Source organism: Podarcis liolepis (assembly GCF_965112155.1).
Source record: "Podarcis liolepis genome assembly, chromosome: 1".
NCBI classification, from domain to species: Eukaryota; Metazoa; Chordata; class Lepidosauria; order Squamata; family Lacertidae; genus Podarcis; species Podarcis liolepis.
In genome coordinates, this window is record NC_139554.1 from 43631620 (window position 1) to 43652295 (window position 20676).

Here is a 20676-nt window from a genome sequence, read left to right on the forward strand (position 1 = left end):
AAGCTGCAAGTTATCATGATTCTGTTTACTGCAGGGAGTTTCAAGGCAGCTGACGGTGGAACGATCCTGAAGCGCTACTCTGAGAATGAGGAGAAGTGCTTTGAACTGCTGATGAATGACCCACTGCGCTCCTGCGTCCCTGTCTTCCATGGCGTGGTGGAGAGAGATGGCGAGTCCTACATGCAACTAGATGACCTTCTAGCTAATTTTGAAGGGCCTTGTGTGATGGACTGCAAGATGGGAATCAGGTGGGAGGCATTAAACAACAATAACTCTGCTGTCTCATTGTGGGCGGCTTGTTGATAGCTGTGATTTTGAGGGGATGGCAGTCTGATGTTGGGTTGATCCATCCCTCAACTTCATGTGGATTGTGAGCCCCTTCTGCCTTCTGATGAACGGATGGCACATCGGCCATATTTGAACGTCATGGTGAGCATTAAACAATGACTTACCACGCATGAGCAAAATCAAATTTGCTTGCGTCTGAAGGAAACAAACCATGGTTCCTGGCTTAGTGTTACATTTGAACTAGTAATAATACTTCGTTTTGCTGCTAACAAACTGTAGTCAGTAAGCGAATAACAAACCTTGGCTACAGATTGTGGTTTGTTTGTTTTTTAAAAACCACACACATTTAGCTACACCAGTGCTGCTCCTTTACCCTTGCCATGGATTGTGGCTTGGAGTTCAAAGTCCTGATATTGATTGGTCAGAGTTTTCTTGGAAATGTGATGCTATCTTGAAGAGGGTAATTATTTCTCTATGTAACGAACACTGAGCTCCCTATACGATAAATGGAAATGGCATGGAAATATTCTTGGGCGTATCAAATAAGTGCTCAATTTGCTATTGTTTTTGCAGGACGTATTTGGAGGAGGAATTGACTAAAGCGCGAGAGAAACCAAAGCTGCGTAAGGACATGTATAAGAAAATGATCGATGTAGATCCTCTGGCACCCACTGAGGAGGAGAACTCACAGCATGCAGTGACCAAACCACGCTATATGCAGTGGAGAGAGACAATCAGCTCCAGCGCTAACTTGGGTTTCAGGATCGAAGGGATTAAGGTGGGACATCTTCCTTTCCTAAACTAGCTTTCCCTAGCCTCAGCATCCTAGACTGTATGTACACCAGAAAGTTAATGCGCACATGAGCTGCACAGATTCTTTTTTTTCCTGTGTGCATGGGTCATCCACACACAAGCACTTCATCTTGGTATTTCCCATTCACACCAATGGCTGGTGCTTGATGTAATGCACCTGAATACATACCAGTTGCTGGAAACCACAGGAGGAGAGAGTGGTTTTGTTCTCAAATCCTGCTTGTGGGTTTTCCATAGGCATCTGGTTGGCCATTGTGAGATCGGGATGATGTGTGTTCGTGTGGTACGCAAATAAAGTAACCTTTTGGAAAGAAGGCTTTGGTGTTAGTTGACAAATGTGGAGGATGCTGTCAGATTTTCTCCGTCAATGAGTGCAATGCTGGCATTGCAGAATGTGCTGTGCTTCTAGTGTACCATCTGGCAACAGACTGAAAGGATATTTTCGCTGCCCTCACAGGCCTGCTGTAGTACATCACTCCAGAGTGCTGCTGGATATCTCTGCCCACGATGTGCACTGCAGTTTCACAACTTTCTCTTGTCAAGACATATACATTTGTTGTGTTAGGCTGGCCCACACTTTTGCAGCCAAATATTACATGCACAAGGCCAAATCTGACTCAGATAGGTTTTGTATTACAACCCAGAGCAGAATTATATCAGTTTTCTAGGGCTCTTTTGCATTGCATCCAGAAGCATGATTTAATAACATAGCTTGTTTTCATTAAGTGTCAGTATTTGTTCCTTTTATCCTGCCCACCTTGTTTATAATGTACACCATATCCTAAAATACATGTTTGTATTAGAGTCTCAGTGATGCTGTATGTATGTATGTATGTATGTATGTATGTATGTATGTATGTAATGTATTTAACACAGTTCTATCCTGTTTGCCACCTGAGGAGCTTATGGTTAGACTGAGAGTGACTAGCTCAGGTTACCTAATGAGCTTCATGGCTGAGTGGGGATTTGAATCTGAGTCTTTCCAGTCGTAATCTGGCACTGTGTATCAGGGATGTCAGACTTCAAGCTCAAGGGATCTACTTTATGCCTAACTAGAACCCTGAGATCCACTGACCTGAGCTAGCCATTTAGAATTAAATACAGTGGTACCTCGGGTTACAGACGCTTCAGGTTACAGGCTCTGCTAACCCAGAAATATTACCTCAGGTTAAGAACTTTGCTTCAGGATGAGAACAGAAATCGTGCTCCGGCGGCAGCGGGAGGCCCCATTAGCTAAAGTGGTGCTTCAGGTTAAGAACAGTTTCAGGTTAAGAACAGACCTCCAGAACTAATTAAGTACTTAACCCAAGGTACCACTGTAATTCCAAGGAATTTGATTTGAATACCAGAACTGAATGGAGTCCCTTCCTTCCACAAAAAAAAATCCATTCCTGGTTATCCTAAGTTTTTCAGAGGAACAGCTTTCAGCTATATAACTTGGGTTGAAGTGGGTTCATTTTATAGCAATATACCAATACAATTGGTAGCCGGAAATACTTGCCATTCTACTGCAAATCACCCAAAGATCTACCTTCAGCCCTCCCCTGCTCTGCACCACACTGCTGTAAATGCAGCAGCTAATATTCAGGGTCGGGGTAACCATCCTGGTGGAGTTAGTTCAGCTGCCTCTGAGGAAAAGCCAGCCAGCTTCACCTTTTGGGGATTCCTCTCCTCCTTGTCCCCATGCTGGTGTCTTCCCTTCTTTCCTCTGCGTGCAGAAGGACGTCTTCCATCTCCCTTCTTTTTATTCCTTACAGAAGGCTGATGGGACTTGTAACACCAACTTCAAGACAACAAAGACACGGGACCAAGTCTTCCAGGTTTTTGCGGAATTCATTAAGGGAGATACAACTATATTGGTAAGCTATACTTGGAAGTTTGAGACTGGCCCTATGCTGGCCTGGCTCATTAAATCTGTGAGGGCTGGTGGTAGATGAATAGGGAGAGGGAGCTGTGGACATTTCCTTACAGGAGGCCAAGGTGTCATCACTTCCTCCAGAGCAACTGGTAATAAGACCCATTATTTTAAGAAGCTTTCTTTAACCTGGGTAAAAGGTTGACCCAATGCACCATCTTGGGTGGGGAGAGGTTGGATGTGTGATAGTAGACCAACTCCCAGTTTTCTTAGACATAGATCTGCTATCATTGATGTTGACTGCATCATCTCGCTCTCTTGTTTTAAAATTATTGTATTTTATAATTGCTGTATGCTATTTTGGAGGCTTATCTGGCTGAACAGTGGCTGGTAAATATTAATATCACACCACAAGTAGTACCTTTCCTGTGGTTTTGTGGTATGCTAGTTGGTCATAGTTTAAGCATATGAAAGGTAGGTAACACATTGTATTCTGCATCCCCGCAGTGAGGCCCTTTGTATACCAAGAACACAGATCAGCTCTGAACATGGATATTTGATCCTCTTACCAGGGTTCCTATCAGGCACAAAATCCTTGTACTTTGTAGGCTTTAGACCTCTGACCTCATTAGCAGATGTGTGATGCTGTTTCTTTTCATTGACAGAGTAACATTGTTCAGATTGCATCATGGGTCGTGGGGAACTTAGTTTCATTTTTCCATTCTGCGTTTCCCACACTCTGAACAGATGAGCTGAAAGCCTTCAGAGAGAATATTACAGATGTTTAGCTGTCACTAATTGCCGGCTCTGGGACCCACACACTTGTGCAATGGGTGAATTGCAACTTAAAACACCAAAAGAACATAATGTGCCCAAAAAATTGGCTCACGAAACTCCCATTCTCAGAAGATTCGTGTTTATGTTTCTGGTGGGTAGTATCTCAAATTACTCTGTGGTAAAGCAGTCTCTGAAGCAATTTCCTCCATCTACCAGTGTTTAAAAATTTTGTATGACAGTAAAATGTTACGTGATTCAACCCTCCACCCCTTCTTTTCACAGAAAAAATACTTGAGGCGTCTGTATGAAATTCGTGGTGTTCTTGAGTCTTCTAATTTCTTTAAACGGCACGAGGTGAGCAGTGGGTGAGAGAGAAGGCCAAGGAGGCAGCATGTGAAGAAAACAGTGTAGCATCAAGACTGGATTACTGCAATGCCTTCTGTCTCTGTGTGTATGGAGTGGGGGAAGCTGCCCTTGGGATTGGTTTGGAAGCTGTTGCAGAATGCAGGAACTAGGTTGCACAGAGAGGCAACCTACTATGAGCACATAACACTCCCATGAAAGGAGCTGCACTAGTTTGCCACTTCAGCTACTGAGCTGAGTTTAAGGTTCTGCTGTTCGTTTAGAAGGCCCTAAGCAAATTGGGAGAGAATGAGAGAATGCCAACACCTCCTATAGAAACCTACCCACTCCCTGAGGTCATCAGATAATGCTCTTTGCAAGGGATCCATCATTTAGTCAACTAAAGGAGAGTTTTCCCCTCAGAAATAAGGCAGCCAACTAGATGGTGATGATGATCATTAGTATTCTTCTTTTATTTATATGCCGCCCATATGACTGGGTTGCCCCAAGCACTGTGGGCGGCTTCCACAAAATTATAAAACCACAGTAAAAAACCAACCATTAAAAACTTCCTTATACAGGGCTGCCTTCAGCTGTCTTCTGAAAGTCAGATACCGTATTTTTTGCTCTATAAGACTCACTTTTTCCCTCCTAAAAAGTAAGGGCAAATGTGTGTGCGTCTTATGGAGTGAATGCAGGCTGCACAGTTATCCCAGAAGCCAGAACAGCAAGAGGGATTGATGCTTTCACTGCACAGCGATCCCTCTTGCTGTTCTGGCTTCTGGCATTCAGAATATTTTTTTTCTTGTTTTCCTCCTCCCAAAACTAGGTGCATCTTGTGATCTGGTGCGTCTTATAGAGCGAAAAATACGGTACTTGTTTATTTCCTTGACATCCGATGGGAGGGCTTTCCACTACCGTGAAGGCCCTCTGCTTGGTTCCCTGTAACTTCGCTTCTCACAATGAGGGAACTGCCAGAAGGCCCTCGGAGCTGGACTTCAGTGTCTGGGTTGAATGATGGGGGGGGGGGGGGTGGAGACTTTCAGTGGTCGCTTAAGATGTTTTCTGACCATTAAACAGACCATTAAACATTAAGCAGCCTGGTAACTATGGATGATGCACTATTTGGATTTTTAAATGTTCTGTCTTTTATTGTTTGTGGTATATTTTATTATCTGTGCACTGCTTCGAGGTATTTTAAATATAAAGCAGTATTAAAATGCTCCTGGTAAATAAATAAAAAACTTAAGAACAATAAAAGAGCCTACTGGATCAGGCCAGTGGATTCCTCAGTAAATTTGTTTAATCCTCAACTACAGGCATGCATTGGCCCTAAGTTTATGACGGGTGGAGCCAGGAGCAGCAAGACACCAGTTTTCCACAAAATATCTAGTAGCCTCTCTCTCCCTCTCCTCTGCAGGTAATTGGAAGTTCACTGCTGTTTGTGCATGATGATAGTGGGCATGCCAATGTATGGCTCATTGATTTTGGAAAGACTACCCTTCTTCCAGATGAGCAGACCTTGGATCATAGGATCCCTTGGCAGGAAGGGAACCGAGAGGATGGCTACTTACTTGGACTGGACAATTTGATCGACATCTTAGAAAATATATTTGAGAGATGAGAGGGACTGGCACAAAGTCACTATAGGACCGCTCAGTTGCTTTTAATTTTTCCAGAATCAACACACCCCCTCCCCAGTCAGAGGGAAAGCTTTTAAAACGTTTGCCAGACTCTGGGGGCATTACCCTGCTGCAAAAACGAGGTGGAAACTCAGAGCCAGCCTCTGGGAGCCTGGGAAATCCAGGGTTAGCCATGAATGCAAAGGGCTAACTTCAGTTTTATTGAACTAACACAGAATAATTTCTGAACATTTGGACGTTGGATCAGGACAACTACTTCCTGGAAGGAAAGTTGCTTGGAGCACATGGGACGGAAAATATTGGAATTCTTGTCTGAAATATCTTCAGAAGTAATAAGCAGACTTCCTAACCTTCATGCTGCTGCTGCTGCTGCTCACACTGTTAGATAGGAATTCCATGCATTCACTTGTGTGCCAGGCAGCTTGGAACTTGGCGAAGAATTTACAAACTCTCATTCTCATATATATATATTAGTTTTAATGGTGGTGCAGAAAAGTTTAAAGATGCGCACAAAGTGCTGTTGAAGCTTCAGAAACCAAAGGGCACCTTGGGCTCCAGGAGCCAGTGCAAGAGTTTTTGTGCCCTACACAACTCTCCATACCCCTCTGTTCCTTCTCGTCTTCTGCCATTCCATTTTGTCGCCAATTGCTTTCCACAAATTAGTTTATCTGTGCCAAAACATGTGCAGCTTGCCACTAAGCCCCTCCCCCAAATATCTTGCACACATCTGCCCTGCAACCCTGACCACAACTGTGCAACAGGTAAGTCCTACTGATTTTTAGTCAACCATCCAAAACTCATCATGGGCAGAACTGCAGTCTAATGCATGCTTTGATTGGAGTATGTGTGCTATAGAGGAACCTGGATCAGCTCTACCTGTTAGAGGAGCTGCCATGGTAATAGGGAAGCAGAGGTTGAACCCATACAATTCCAATTTGCACCAAGCTTTGTATTAGTGCTTCTTCATGATTGCTAGCCTCTCCTTTTCTTCACCTGAGACTGTGCATAAAGCTGTCCAGGTTTTAAAGTGTGTGATCCAAGAGAGACTTCGCCTTCCAGGGAGCAAGCAGTCACTTTCGGGGAGACTGAATTTCATCGAGGGTGGTGGTGGCCCAGAAGTGACCACTTGTGAGCTGGAATTCATATGACTATGTGTGGGATCACATCTTAGTGACTTGGTTTATTTAGTAAACAAAGCAAAAACTTAACTAATTTAGGTGACATTGAAATGTTTCCCATCCAGAAATCAGAACAACCAGTCAAGTTGCTTGGTGTTGAAATTACTTGGATCAGCAGATTTTTGCAAGAATTAAAAAAGAACAATTCTCCCCATAGAGATGTACTGGGCACTTGAAACATTAGGTGCTAAGCACTTCATTTGGGCAAAGTATATCCACTTGGTGTATCAGGTGAATGTGCAAAGGGTTATTTTAGGACTGCTGTGAAGGTGATAGTTTGCATAACAGAAATTCTGTGATAAAAACTCCTTTCCCCCATTGAAGTCACGTGGATTGTCCCCCGATAATCATGGATCGGTATTGCAGAATGCATCTCCACTGTTCAACATTTCAGCCACACAATTCCAATAATCATGCCATGTTTGGTTATGTATTCACACGATTATTGGCTATGACCCAGAGCTCCATGCAGACAGACACGGCATTCTTAAAGTTGTAGAGGAAAGCAGCCAGTGGCCATTGTGTGATGACTGGGTAGTCATGGCCCCATGGTCCTATCTCGTGCAGCCTGCCTTAGGCTAAATCGTGCAGAATTCACCCATGGCATGCTCCATAGCTAAAGGTATAAGGGATCCCTAGTCTGGCAGCATGGTCATGACTTAGCCAGACATGAAACTAGCAGTCAGAGCAGCTAGTAGATATCTTCCAGCTTTCAAATATTTACCCGTGAAGTTAATTTTTTAACAATACCCTTTGCTCACCCATTCTTAGTAGGTAACATATTTGGGCTTCCTTTCCTCTGCCACTTGGCTTGGTGTCAGTTTTCCCAGACTTTGGCATGAGGCTAATTTTAGGAGGAGCAACAGCAGGTCTTTCACTCCCTACAGCCTAACCTGCACTGGCCTTGGAAGGGCCTGCTGAGGGCAGACAAATGGGTGGACAGTAAAACTTTAGGAGTCTGTAACACACAGCAGAAACGGGCTGCTTCAGCTATCGAGCTCCATGCTTCTGCCGAGAAAAGCTTATTAAAGCATTGCAAATTCTTGCCCAACAGGTGGTGGAGGGGAAACCCCACATTAACATTCATTATGGAATTCAGAACCAGCAACCCAAGAGAGATGTACTGATGATACTCTGAAACAAGCTCCTTTGGCTTAAGCTTGTAATTAATTATCCCCAGGACAGTTTTTTAAATATAGGATTAGCTGGAAAGTCCATCTAGCAGAGCCGATAAAGGATTTAGTTGGGTGCACAGTTCTGAAAATCAAAATTGAAAATAGCAATTTGTAAAATAATACCAGTTATTGTTCCTTGAAATTTGTATTCTATCTTTAAGTCCTTTTGTGTTAATAATGGAAAACCGCTTCTTTATATGTTGCTGGTGGTGATGGGGTGTGTGTTGGGAAGGAAGCATGGATAGCAGAAGTGGTTTTCAAATGGCTTCCATGATCTGCTAGCCTTTTAGAGTAGTGGGTTGAAAAGGGTTTCTGTGTAGCACAAGAGGTTCGAAGGGGAGGGGATTTAGAGGTAAGCTTGGATGTTGTTGCTTGTCAGTTTTTACGTAGCCCTATTTGTGGGTCACGGTATAAAAACCAATGTTTAAAATACTGGACGTGCAACACAGCAAGGTGAAGACGTCCCAACAGGTTGCTACCCTACCCTGGGCCAGCAAACATTTATGATGATGCTCTCATGTAGATTTGGAGGCGTCTGGCCTTAGAATGCGTATGGGCACTGTCTTTCTCAGTAATGTAAATACAGTCAATATCCAGCATAGTCAAGGCAATATTTCACAGTGGCCTGGTGGATGTGAGGGAGGGAAGGTCCCATTGTGCATGCGGGCTTGACATCATTGCATATCTTGACAGCCTCTCTCCACCCATCTTTGCCAACTCTATGGCTGATTGGACTTCAGTGGTTCTTCCCTTTACTCATTCTCACCCTCATAGTAACCGCCTGGTCCATACCAACCAACCCAACCAGCCAGCTGCTGCTGCTTAGGCACACGCACATACACAAAACAGGGTCACACTGGTTATTTTGTCTGCCCCATTGCCCACTCTTGGTAGCATTAAACTCTCCATCCTTTGCTCCAACTGTTCTTGCAGCAGGAACACCGGAAAAGTTCCGTCTGTTGCAGCAGCAAATGCTTGCTTCAGTCTGCTGCAGAGAGCTTGTGGACTCCAATTGCTTTTTCCTTATTTAAAAATGTGGTTGGTTCTAAGGAGGAGGAGGAAGAGGTGCTATAAAGTAGCACTTTGCACTGGAGGATGTGAACTTTTTCTCCAGGTCTGCTGATCTGTTTTCTCCCACCTCTTTAAAATGCAAACTGGAATATGCCTGCCTCACAGGGTTGTTGTGAGGATCCGTAAATTGTTTTAATACTGATTTGTGGAAGAAAAGTGCAATATAAAAAAACTGCAAGGAATTTGAATAGGTATGGAAAGGACTGTTTCATAGTCCCTTGGAGGATATAAATTTGTGGAAACTTCAGTCCAGAAAAGGCAGGTATACCTTTTATATGCTGTGGGTGTTTCTGCAGGAAAGCTGCTTCTACAAGGAGGCTTAATATTGGCAAATGGGTTGTTTTCAATAGGGTTTTTTTTGTTTTTGTTTAAATAAGTTACTGAATTTTCCATGGAAGGATGATAAATCCAGAAGGTGGTGGCGGCAGGACGTAGGTTGGTATTTTTATGCCAAAATGCTGTGTGGAAGCTGGGAAAAAGCTTGCATGAGGACCACCAGTCCTACAATAAACACTTGCCTGGAAGCATCATTGATGAGAAAATTTCCTCCTCCTAGATTCTGTGAATAGACTAAAGCGATGGGGGATCTTGTTTTTAAATAGTTGACTTGGGCTACATTTCTACTACAAACCAGGGGGGGAAAAGCTTGTCTCATCTACAGATGATGTTGCTTTGAACACTACAGTGCAAAAAAATATTCTGAAATCCTAACTGTGTATAGGTTGATTTTATTACTTCCAAATGTGCTATAACAAATAAATTTAACTGAAAACAGGTGCCCACTCATTTAATCTTTTCTGTTCTTTCTTAAATGGTGGTAGCCAAGGGCCAAACTTGTCATGATGTTAAAAATAAAATAAAAAATGGCGTCTGTGGAGAGAGGTCTGACCCTTCCTATCAAATAACAACTTCAAAGGGTGGATTTTCCTCAACACAGCAGGGAAGGTAAAAGTTAACTGTGATTCCAACAATTGCCAGCTCTTCTTCTTGCTTTTTAAGAGCATATGCAAATTTGTATTTTTTTTATGGTACAATAATATACCGTGCTGCACGCTGGCTATACTTTCTTTTGCTGCCAAACTGCTATTTCGTGGCAAAGGTTGTGTTTTCTGCTTTATATGGTATTCACTTAAGTTCTCATCAACACATCTGGGCTAAAAAGAGTGCGGAGAATTGTGTGTTAGCTAATAAGGTTTCGAAAAGGAATCACACTTTTGGGTGGTAGTGAGGGCATCATCTGTCAGTGCTGTGGGAATGTTTAATGGTGGAAGAGCAAAGTAACCCTTTTCTTAAATAATAAAATAGGTGTTTGTAACGTTGCTATCCAGCTGAGGCCAGAGACAAAGAACTTTCCTTTATTTGAAGACGTTTTTGAGAGGTAAGCTGGAAGGTGCATGTTAACTGCTTATATGGTATTTCTCGCCTCAGTTAGCTTCAGGACTCCTTCAGAAGCGAATAAAAAAATGTCACCCTGTTCCTGTAGAATTGGTACCACTATTTAAACCATTGTGATATGATTGAAAATTATTATAGTGTGGGGATTATTTATTTATTTATTATTGTTTGGGGAGCGGAAGGTGCTTTGAAAGCAGAATTGCTGCTCTGTGTGTGTAGAGTCCAATTTGTTTCAAGAACACTCAAAGCCTGTTTGCTAGAGGTGACAAGTAATGCTTCTCTAGGATCATTTTCATCTCTTTTGTTCAGACAAACAAAGCTATTGCACATCTTAAAACTCAGTGGACAGTGCCACTGATGTTCCAGTCTGGGTTATATAGAGAACCAGTGCTTTTTTGTGCTGGTATGATCATCGCTTCTATTTTTTGCTGCATGTGACAGCCATTTTGAGCTGGCATACACAGCACTTGCATTAGAACATTAATACTGGGATCTCTCTCTCTCTCTTTTAACCAAAAAAGCTCTGTATTACCTATTTCCCCCCAATGAGGGGCACAAACTAACTGACTGTTATTTAACAGAGATGTTCTATTTTCCTTCTAACCAGTGAGTAGTGGACAACAAAAGACCAAACAGCTGTGTTAGGATGTCTTTATTTATGTGTTGCAAATATAGAAGTATACGCTTTTATCTGATTTTAAATTGCATAGAAGCAGGCATGTGGTTTACATATTTACAGTGACCCCCAAAGGGCAAGATGGCAAGCTGTGTGTGCTGCCATTCTTCGAGGTAATCGCAGATCAAAAGCAATTTGTGTAAGTATAAAAGCGTGAAGAGTGTCAAAGCTCTCTTAGCGCCATCATAGAAAACTCTGTTTGGATTGTTTGTGCCAGTGTGGAAAAGGCAAAGGAGGAAATGGGATCGATCACTGCCCAATTTAAAGGAAAGCTGGGTTTTTCAGCCTAGCAAGAGGCAGAACAGAGAGAGAGAATAGCACAAGTCGAGGGGAAATTAGTAGAAAAGGAAGTGACCTGCTTGGGATGAATCAAGATGCAACCAGGCATACCTCACAGGAATTGCATTTTGGGGTTGGGTTGGGGACACGGGTGGCGCTGTGGATTAAACCACAGAGCCTAGGACTTGCCAATCAGAAGGTCGGCAGTTTGACGGGGTGAGCTCCCGTTGCTCGGTCCCTGCTCCTGCCAACCTAGCAGTTCGAAAGCACATCAAAGTGCAAGTGGATAAATGGGTACCGCTCCGGCGAGAAGGTAAACGGCGTTTCTGTGCACTGCTCTCGCCAGAAGCGGCTCAGTCATGCTGGCCACATGACTCAGAAGCTGTACGCCGGCTCCCTTGGCCATTAAAGCAAGATCAGCGCTGCAACCTCAGATTCGGCCATGACTGGACCTAATGGTCAGGGGTCCCTTTACCTTTACCTGGGGAGGCACTAACAATTTTAATTCATTTTGTTGTTTGTATCTTCGATATAAAGTCCCTCCTCTAGCAAATGGTGCCAATACAAAGTCTATATACTTGTATCACACAGATATAACATGGAAACCACGTGAGCTATTTTCCCAAAAGAACAGTACTAAAGGAATTCTTGGAAAATAATTGAGTTAAACTAAGGAGAAAAGAACTGTAGAGCTAGGCTTTGAGAGTGCTCTCTACTTTTGTACCATCAGTTTGTTTTCTCGCTCACTCAATCACACGTGCCACCTGCTGTCATATGGCTGAAATCTTTTTTGCTGACGGATGTATTTGGGTCTGATTCAATTCTAAGAGTCCCATGGAAATGTGCCCATTCGTGTCAATGAGGATGGTGCAAGATCATGACATCTATGATTAAAATGGCATGCAAATATACATATGATTTATATTACCTATCAAATTATAAGGAAGTAAATAGGTGAAACGACCTTAGCATAATGCAATGTTTGGGAACCACCCAAAGGAAAAAAAAGCTGAGCCAAACATGAAGAATCTGCCTTTTGTAGTTTTGGAAAGCTTCGCACAAAATAGGTACAGCAAAGCTGTTCTCCCGCCCCTTGGTCTGAAAAACTATCACATCATCGTAATAAGAGACTAAAAGTTCTGAAGCTCAGTCCTATTGATTTCAGTGGCCCTTGTTTCCTCTAAGTGTGCTTAAAATTATAAACAAAATGTTCACAGAGTTTGGATTAACAGGGATGCTATTTCTATGAGGGAAAAGGTCAAAGAGGCACACAGTCAGTTCTGATAAGCAGGATAACAGACAAGGCAATTAGGGGCCCTTTTGTGGACCAAGTTCCCTGGGCTGATTTGCAGAAATGTCATGGCTTTTTGCTGCAGATTAGGTTAAGGTCAGGAGAAAAGGCATTGTGTAGTAGCAAGGATTTTGTCTTTCTCTGACCTGTACTTGAGAAGTCATTAATGACTTCCCACCTCCTAGAGCTTTCCAAACTGTTAGCTGCAGTGTGTAGGTGTGTCACACAAATGCTCCCTGTGCTTCTCCAGGGGCTGTAAAGCAGTTAGTTTAACCTCCTGTTTGTTAGTAAAACTGAATTACTGTGTCACAATTACAAATTGATGCATGTCTAAAAAGGTGTGTCACCAACATGAAGTTTGGAAAGCTCTGCTGTACACAGTTTTCATTTGGTAATTATAGTGTGGAAATGCATATTTTCTTCATGAATGTGATTTCTTTCAATACAAGTTCATTTTTCAAATGGTCTATACTAAATGATGTTTGGAACAGGTAGCAGAAAAGGATTGAAGAAAGCGATCATTCTATATACCACCTGCTGACACTAAATAAACAAGTGAATGATAAGACTATTTTTATCTACAGAAAAAGCCTGTACCAAACAACTTATTATTATCATTATCATTATTATTTTGCTGGTGTGACATGGAAAACTTTTTCAGCTCTCTACTTTCCCACTTCCCTGCCAGTTGGCCTAGTCATCTGTCGCAGCAGAAATTGAGCACATGCACTGAAAACTGGTCTTCTCATGCATTCTGTGGCCAGTTTTGTGTACATGTTTTGGGTGAGCTGCTTTCTATGAAAGACCTAAAGGTAGTATAGATTAAGTCAATGAGAGAACATAGGCGACTTCCTTTCAGAGGACGTAGTTCCCTGGACATGTCTCAAACATCTCTCTCTGAAGGATATTTTACACTGGGCAAAACACTACCTGCATTTCAAATGTGTGAGATGCACAAGCACTCACGACACTCTGAAGCCAATGAGAGCTCTGAATGACACTTATGTTGGATGCTTTCTTGTGTAAAAGGGGTTATGTGTCCCTGAATTAACTTGTGCAATATTGGGCCTTTCTAATTCAGCAGCTCTCATTATATCCTGCAGTAGACCAACATGGTTTCCAACTCACCTCTCCTCAGTTTACCTCACCAATGCTGAGTCTATATACCTACCTCTAGAATCTATTTTGTATATATGACCCAAACAAACACCAGCATTTTACCTATTAAGTTAGGATTCCCCTTCAGAATTAAAATACTTCTTGTTGGCCTTACTTCAAGTTAACAGCCTTTGTCACATTTCACCATAGAAGAACTTTGAATATTATATACATCTATAAAAATCGTACCCTAAATTTCCAGCTTACAAAAAAGTATTCCTACGGGAGAGTGAATTACTACCGTTGAGCAGAGTTCTGCGTAAACGAAGTCCATTAAAAGGAAATGTCCAGTTCATTGCAGACAAAGCAGGCTAACTCCTGAGACTCCACAGGTCAGGCATCAATAACCGAACTACTTAGTTTCTGTGGTGCAAAGCAACTTCTTTCATTAATGAAAAAAATATGGTCACCACCACTTGTTTCTTTAGTTTTCTCAGTTTCTAATGCTCTTCCCGAAGAATGCAATTGTGATCTGCTCCCTTCTTAACTTTGGCTCTGTTTCCTTGCGTAGACTCCTCTGTCTTTGTTATTCTTACTACATGTTCTCAGCTACTGAGTCCAAGGCAAACCCAGCTGGCTTTATTTCCTGCTTGGTTGTGAGTGGTGAGTCAGCTGGAAACCACATTTTGCAGACCACCACCCTACATAGGTTGCTCACAGTTCTGCCATATGAACCTACCTAGTTCATATGAGGGAAGAGACCATTTTTCAGGGAGGTGATTGGGTGAATGTGAACACCTCCATGGACCACTGGACCCTGAACCATTCATTGCAACAGTAGCTCCATTGCATCCTGCAGCCACCACCATTGACACCAGTAGGTTGCAGCCAACCAGCCTCAAGTACTCATTGGGCATGTGCTGGAGGCCAGAGCAAGACAACAGTAATTCATCTGTTCCTAGAACAGGGAGGGAGGAAGACCGGGGGTAGGGGGTGGAGAACATTTTTGATTATTCTTGCAGACACGGCCCCAGGGTGGAGGCCCAACTCTTTGCAAAAGTGTTCCATGTTATACAGGCGTAACACTCAGGTCATCAGATAAGGAGAGACCAGAGTCTCTCTCTCTTGAGGTTTTTTCTGGCTTAAAGGAAAGCTTGCCGTCTCTGTGCAGGCTGGCACTCCTCAAAACTGTGGTTGGCTCCACTGCCAGAGGCAAAGACCTGCCTGTTTCGCAGCAGAGATCATCGTAAGCGTAGTTCACATTGCCACATGGGAAATTCTGCAGCTTCACCAGTTCAATCCCTCCAATATCGATGTGAGGAGAGTGGTTCTGGCTCGGACATGAAGGTGATGCCCGAGAACTAGGGGAGGAACTGCAGTTCCCATCAAACCCCGAATCTTCCCGCTCTTGCGTTGTGTTGAGTTTGGAGCTGGGTTGGCAGACGCCCTCCAGGACCCAGGATCCGTAAGTTGGGTTCCAAAGATTTTTGGTTTTATTCTTCAGCTTGTACGCTGGCTGGCTGGCAGACTCCAGTTTCTGCATCTGGGTCCCATTGCTGGAATCACTGGAGGAAGGCATGCCAGCTCCTCTGGCTATCCAGTTTCCAAGGTTCTCCACCAGCAGCTCCTGCGGACACTGCCCATATTTGTTCCCTGAATCATGGTCTTCCAATGTTATGAAGTTCATCTGCGGGGTAAGGGGAGAATTCCCCAGCAAAGGAACCTTCCCTGTGGAACTGTTTGGATGCAACATAGTGCTTCCTTCATCCTCTGGTGTTGGGCTGCATTCAATGGGCAGCTCTGTATTGATCACATCAGGGTCCTAAAAGACAAGCAAGGATATTGAACTTCCTAAATACTATCACTTTGACCGATACAGACGCTAACATGCTTACAAGACCGAACTAGACATTACCAACAGATACAGAGGGTGGGATTCATGTCCTGTGAGTGCAACAATTTTTGCTTCTGCAATGAAACTTCCGCACTCTCCTCCTGCTGTGCATACCCTACTCCCTCCCCAAATCTGCCCCAGAAGGTTGGGGAAACTCCTAGAACAGATTTGGGAAGCACATGGAAGAAAGAGGGAGAACATATTGTTACACAAGCAGAAATCCTTGCACTGGGTTTGTTTTGTTTTTGCAGAGGGATGATCACATAGCACCATGTTGGATAGGACCATCAGGCAGTCGGAACATAAACACTGTGTCAACCTAGTACACTGACTAGCAGGAGCTGTCCAGGGTGCCTCCCAGTCCTACTTAGAGATGTGGGGATTGAACCTTATGGTACCACCTGCTTGCAAGGCAGATGCTCTGCCCATGGAGCTGTATATTAAATCTGGAAAAGCCAGAGACTAGAGAAATGGTAGTGTGGGTGGTTGACCCCTTTGTTGCCTGCTGCTTCCTCAGTGGTGGAGAGAAGTGATCCTTCCCTTTTGGCTGCAGCCACTTGTGGCACTGAATGCTGCTCTGAAAGGTCCCTGAATGTTCAGTAGCACAAGGGGCCACAGTAGGAAGGGGCCTATTATTACTCACTGGTGGAGCTCAGTGGGCCTGAGGGAACAACAGACTGGTCCTGTATAAGGAGTTTCCATCTATTCAGGGGATGGGTGGGCAGGCAGGGGAGACCTGAAAGGTTATAGAAAGTACTCTGGATACCCACCACCACCATGGAATTTCACGAGAATATTCCTGACCTGTGTGCAGTACTTGATCCTTTCCAGAATGGTGGAGAAGTTGGGTCGGTACTCGGGACTATGCTGCCAACACTGCGTCATGATCCGGTAACTTGGAGAAGAATGGCAAAACAAAACCAACAGCAGGAAGATGAAGAGGGTAAAAATTACCTAGTTGTTCATTCCCTTTTGCACTTCAAAACCATGACTTGACTTTTGTGGGCCCTTCAGGATTAATGATTCAGGTCACAAGTAGTTCTCTGTCTTTGAGGTGACCCATCTGCAAAAAGCCAGAAATGGAGGGGGCAGGGGGGGTGGACTCTGTCCTACAATGGGCAAGTTCCCAGCTGGTGGAAAAACATCTGACAACAAGACCATATAATATAATAGACCATTATTATTATTTTTAAAAAAACTTATTTAAGAGATGCAATTAACTTTCACAGCAAATACAGTGAGGAATGTTCCTTGTTTTCTCTTCCTGGTACCCTCTGAAGAAGTCAGAGAGAGGCAGGTGGTGGCAGAAGGAGAAAGAGGTTGGGGAGAGAACCTTGGGGTGTGGGTTGGACAGGCAGGCTGCTGATCCAACCAGCCCTTTCAAAGGCATCCCTTGGGCTTTAAAAATCAGGTCTGCAAGTGCTGGATATTTTTGTTCCAGGAAAAAGGCTCCCCAGTCCTGGAGCAGACCGTTCTCACTGGCCTTATTTTGTAAAAATGAAGGTATACTCACACCGGCCCTGGGCAGTTCTTGGGTGGATCCATTCTTCCCCCACTGGTGACAAACTCCAGCACTTCCTGGTTGGTTTTGCAAGGGTAAGGCATATAGCCCAGGGAGAAGATCTCCCAAAGCAGAACTCCAAAGGACCTAGCAGAGAACCAGTGAATGCAATCCATTATCCTCCAGCCAGCACCTTAATAGTTTTAGAGTTGCAAAGCACATGGCACAATGCTGCCCTTTCCTTTGCTTCTGTGGCCTCTGCCTTGGCTGGTCAGATCTTAGCCTTCCTCTCAAAGGAGACTGGAGAATCAGAAATGTGTTGGCAGGACCTTCTTAGGGTGGGGTGCTATCTGCCTGGTGGTCCCACACTAAAAACCCTCCCTGCTTCTCAGTCCTCAGATCTACACTTGATCTTAGCCAAAAGGCCTATTGCTGCTGAACTGCTCATCCACACTTCTCCCAAGCCAGAGTTTATGCAAAGGCAACTAGTTAAATACTGTTTCCGCAGCAACAGCCCAGCACTTCCAAATAGCACTGGCCTCGTTGTGAATTCATAGGATCAATTTCAAAATGCATAGCAAGCATCTTCTCCAAAGACCATTGGTCTACCTAACTCAATAGAGGCCTCATTCACACATCACTTGAAACCTCATTTAAGCTTCAGTGTGGATTAAAGATGAATGAACAGCATGCTAGTATGCAAGGTGAAATCTCAGTGCTTTTACTCCTCCCCTGTTCCTGCTATTGTCAGAAGCTAAGCCTAGGCTTAGCCTGATGTCTGAGCCTGGGCTTGTGGTTTGTTTCCCCAAAATCAGTGGCAATGCGAAGGCATTTCTTACCAGGTGTCAGTCTTGGAGGTGAATATTCCTTCCAGGAAAGCCTCTGGAGGCATCCACTTGACTGGGAGCATGGCTCTCCCTCCTTTGCGGTAGTAGCTTGCCCTGGCAGGCCAAAGAAAAAGAGATGGGGAAGGGGAAATTAAAGCCCACAGAAGTAGCTGAGTAAGAAATGCTCCGGTTATCTCTCGCTTGGACTACTGCAATGCACTCTATGTGGGGCTACCTTTGAAGGTGACCTGGAAACTACAACTAATCCAGAATGCGGCAGCTAGACTGGTGACGGGGGGCAGCCGTCGAGACCACATAACACCGGTCTTGAAAGACCTGCATTGGCTCCCAGTACGTTTCTGAGCACAATTCAAAGTGCTGGTGTTGACCTTTAAAGCCCTAAACGGCCTCGGCCCAGTATACCTGAAGAAGCGTCTCTACCCCCATCGTTCAACCTGGACACTGAGGCCCAGCGCCGAGGGCCTTCTAGCGGTTCCCTCACTGCCAGAAGCCAAGTTACAGGGAACCAGGCAGAGGGCCTTCTCGGTAGTGGCACCCGCCCTGTGGAATGCCCTCCCACCAGATGTCAAAGAGAACAACAACTACCAGACTTTTAGAAGACATCTGAGGCAGCCCTGTTTAGGGAAGCTTTTAATGTTTGATGCAGTACGGTATTTTAATATGTTGTTGGAAGCCGGCCAGAGTGGCTGGGGAAGCCCAGCCAGATGGGCGGGGTATAAATAAATTATGATGATGATGATGATGATGTAAAGGCCTGGTCTTCCCCACATTCCAGCGTATACACAGGAAATGCAGTTAACACAAACAAATTTGAGTTTCTTTGGAAAGGCAGGAACACACATTTCTTCTAACTGCATAGAACACAGGGCGATTGCTGCTTTATACCGAGTCAGACCCATTGGTCCATCTCAGTATTGCCTGCACTGACTGGCAGTGGGATTTCAGGCAGGGAGTGTTTCACAGCCCTACCTGGGGACACCGAGGCTTGAACCTCAGAACTTCTACATGCAAGGCCGATGCTCTACCCCCTGAGCTACAGCCTTGCCTGCTTTTTTTTGCCTTCTGTCACTCGGGGACATATTGTTGCTCTTTCTCCTACAATGAAGTGTGTCTGAGATCAAGCTACAGGAGGAGGGTTGCTTCAAGCACTGCCATGACAGTTGTGGGTTAGGCAAGATGTGTTGAGAAAAAGAACAAGAAAACTGCACGTGGTTGCAGTTAAGAACACAAGAACAGCTCTGTTGGATCTGGCGAATGGCTCTCGTCCTGCAGTTTCCAGCAGGTAGTATTCAGAAACATACGGACCATGCTTGATGTCAGACATGCATACAGTGGTACCTCGGGTTACAGACGCTTCAGGTTACAGATTCCGCTAACCCAGAAATAGTACCTCGGGTTAAGAACTTTACTTCAGAATGAGAACAGAAATTGTGCTCTGGCGGCGCAGCGGCAGCAGGAGGCCCATTAGCTAAAGTGGTACCTCAGGTTAAAAACAGTTTCAGGTTAAGAACAGACCTCCAGAATGAATTAAGTTCTTAACCCGAGGTACCACTGTACATGGCACTGAAGGGATGTGGTAGGTTTGGCTTCCCTGCCCCCCTATTGCTTTTATATCTTACCTGTAGATATCCCGGGCCATTCCGAAGTCGCCAATTTTAGCTACTCGCCCTGGCCCAGTGCAGGTCAGAAGGCAGTTTCTTGCAGCGATATCCCTGTGAAAGGACACACAAGCATGAGGTGGAAGCCGGGGATTTTGAAGTTCAAGTGGGCACCGTAAATACACACTTAAGGAAGCCATTACACAAAGCACTCACTTCTGCAAGGACAGGCCCTCCTGTACTGCTGGCAAGTTGTTTACATTTTCTTATTCAAATGCCGTTTCCATGAATGACTACTACTTGAATGACAGGGGCAAGGGAGCGAGTCTTGATCCCATTTGAAATTAACCCCCAAATAAAAGCTTTTAGAAAGCTGCAGGAGGACCATACCATGACTGGTGGGACTTCTGGTTGCTGATCAAAAAGGGTCACTTATCTCTCCAAGCACTCTCTCTCCTCTTACGCCTTTTCCCACTTGAAGAAAAATGGAACAAGAAACTGAGCAACTCTCTTATTTTTTTAATTGGCAGACGCAGAGATGGAGCTTGTAAGCAGGGAAACCTCTGAGATCTGCCATTTGAAGTGGGTGTCTTGCCACTTCACCCTAAGGCTAGTTCTGGTTTATGACAGATTTGTTAGGAGAGGAGGGTTTCCTGGACTGAATCGGGATACTCCTTCCCCACCCACAGTTAAATCAGCATAGGCCTCTTCACACGCTACAGTCTAGTAAGGGCATCTCTTTTATCACACTCGTTATTGTGACGTTAACATATGAGAGTGCTGGAGATGAAATAGTTAAACAGGTTACCGAATCAGAACCCAGGAGGTTGGAGTCAGAGGGACTATAAAACCAGCTCTGGGAGGGGTGAAGAGGGGGAGTTCGTTGGGAGTTGGGTGGTTGGTTGGAGTGGGAGTGAATTGGGATAGAATCTGTGGGTAGGTTGAGTTAGTGTA

The 20676-nt window shown here is 44.3% G+C and overlaps 2 protein-coding genes across 5 annotated transcripts in view; one reads left to right on the forward strand and one right to left on the reverse strand.

The window, feature by feature from the left end:
• ITPKA (inositol-trisphosphate 3-kinase A) overlaps positions 1-9916 on the forward strand; it is a 61544-nt gene extending 51628 nt beyond the window's left edge. The window contains exons 3-7 of the mRNA XM_083509243.1: positions 35-248; positions 862-1066; positions 2859-2960; positions 4016-4087; positions 5496-9916. Of these exons, the coding sequence (XP_083365369.1) occupies positions 35-248; positions 862-1066; positions 2859-2960; positions 4016-4087; positions 5496-5699 (797 nt within the window). The 3' untranslated portion in view covers positions 5700-9916. The remainder of the gene's footprint in view (positions 1-34; positions 249-861; positions 1067-2858; positions 2961-4015; positions 4088-5495) is intronic.
• A 2472-nt stretch (positions 9917-12388) lies between these two features.
• The window catches only part of LTK (leukocyte receptor tyrosine kinase), a 117922-nt gene continuing 109634 nt past the window's right edge, over positions 12389-20676 (reverse strand). For all 4 annotated transcript variants that reach the window (XM_083506183.1, XM_083506182.1, XM_083506181.1 and 1 more), the window contains 5 exons: positions 19744-19836; positions 18116-18217; positions 17289-17423; positions 16580-16670; positions 12389-15703 (listed from right to left, as the gene is read on the reverse strand). In XM_083506183.1, the coding sequence (XP_083362309.1) occupies positions 14951-15703; positions 16580-16670; positions 17289-17423; positions 18116-18217; positions 19744-19836 (1174 nt within the window). In that variant the 3' untranslated portion in view covers positions 12389-14950. The remainder of the gene's footprint in view (positions 15704-16579; positions 16671-17288; positions 17424-18115; positions 18218-19743; positions 19837-20676) is intronic.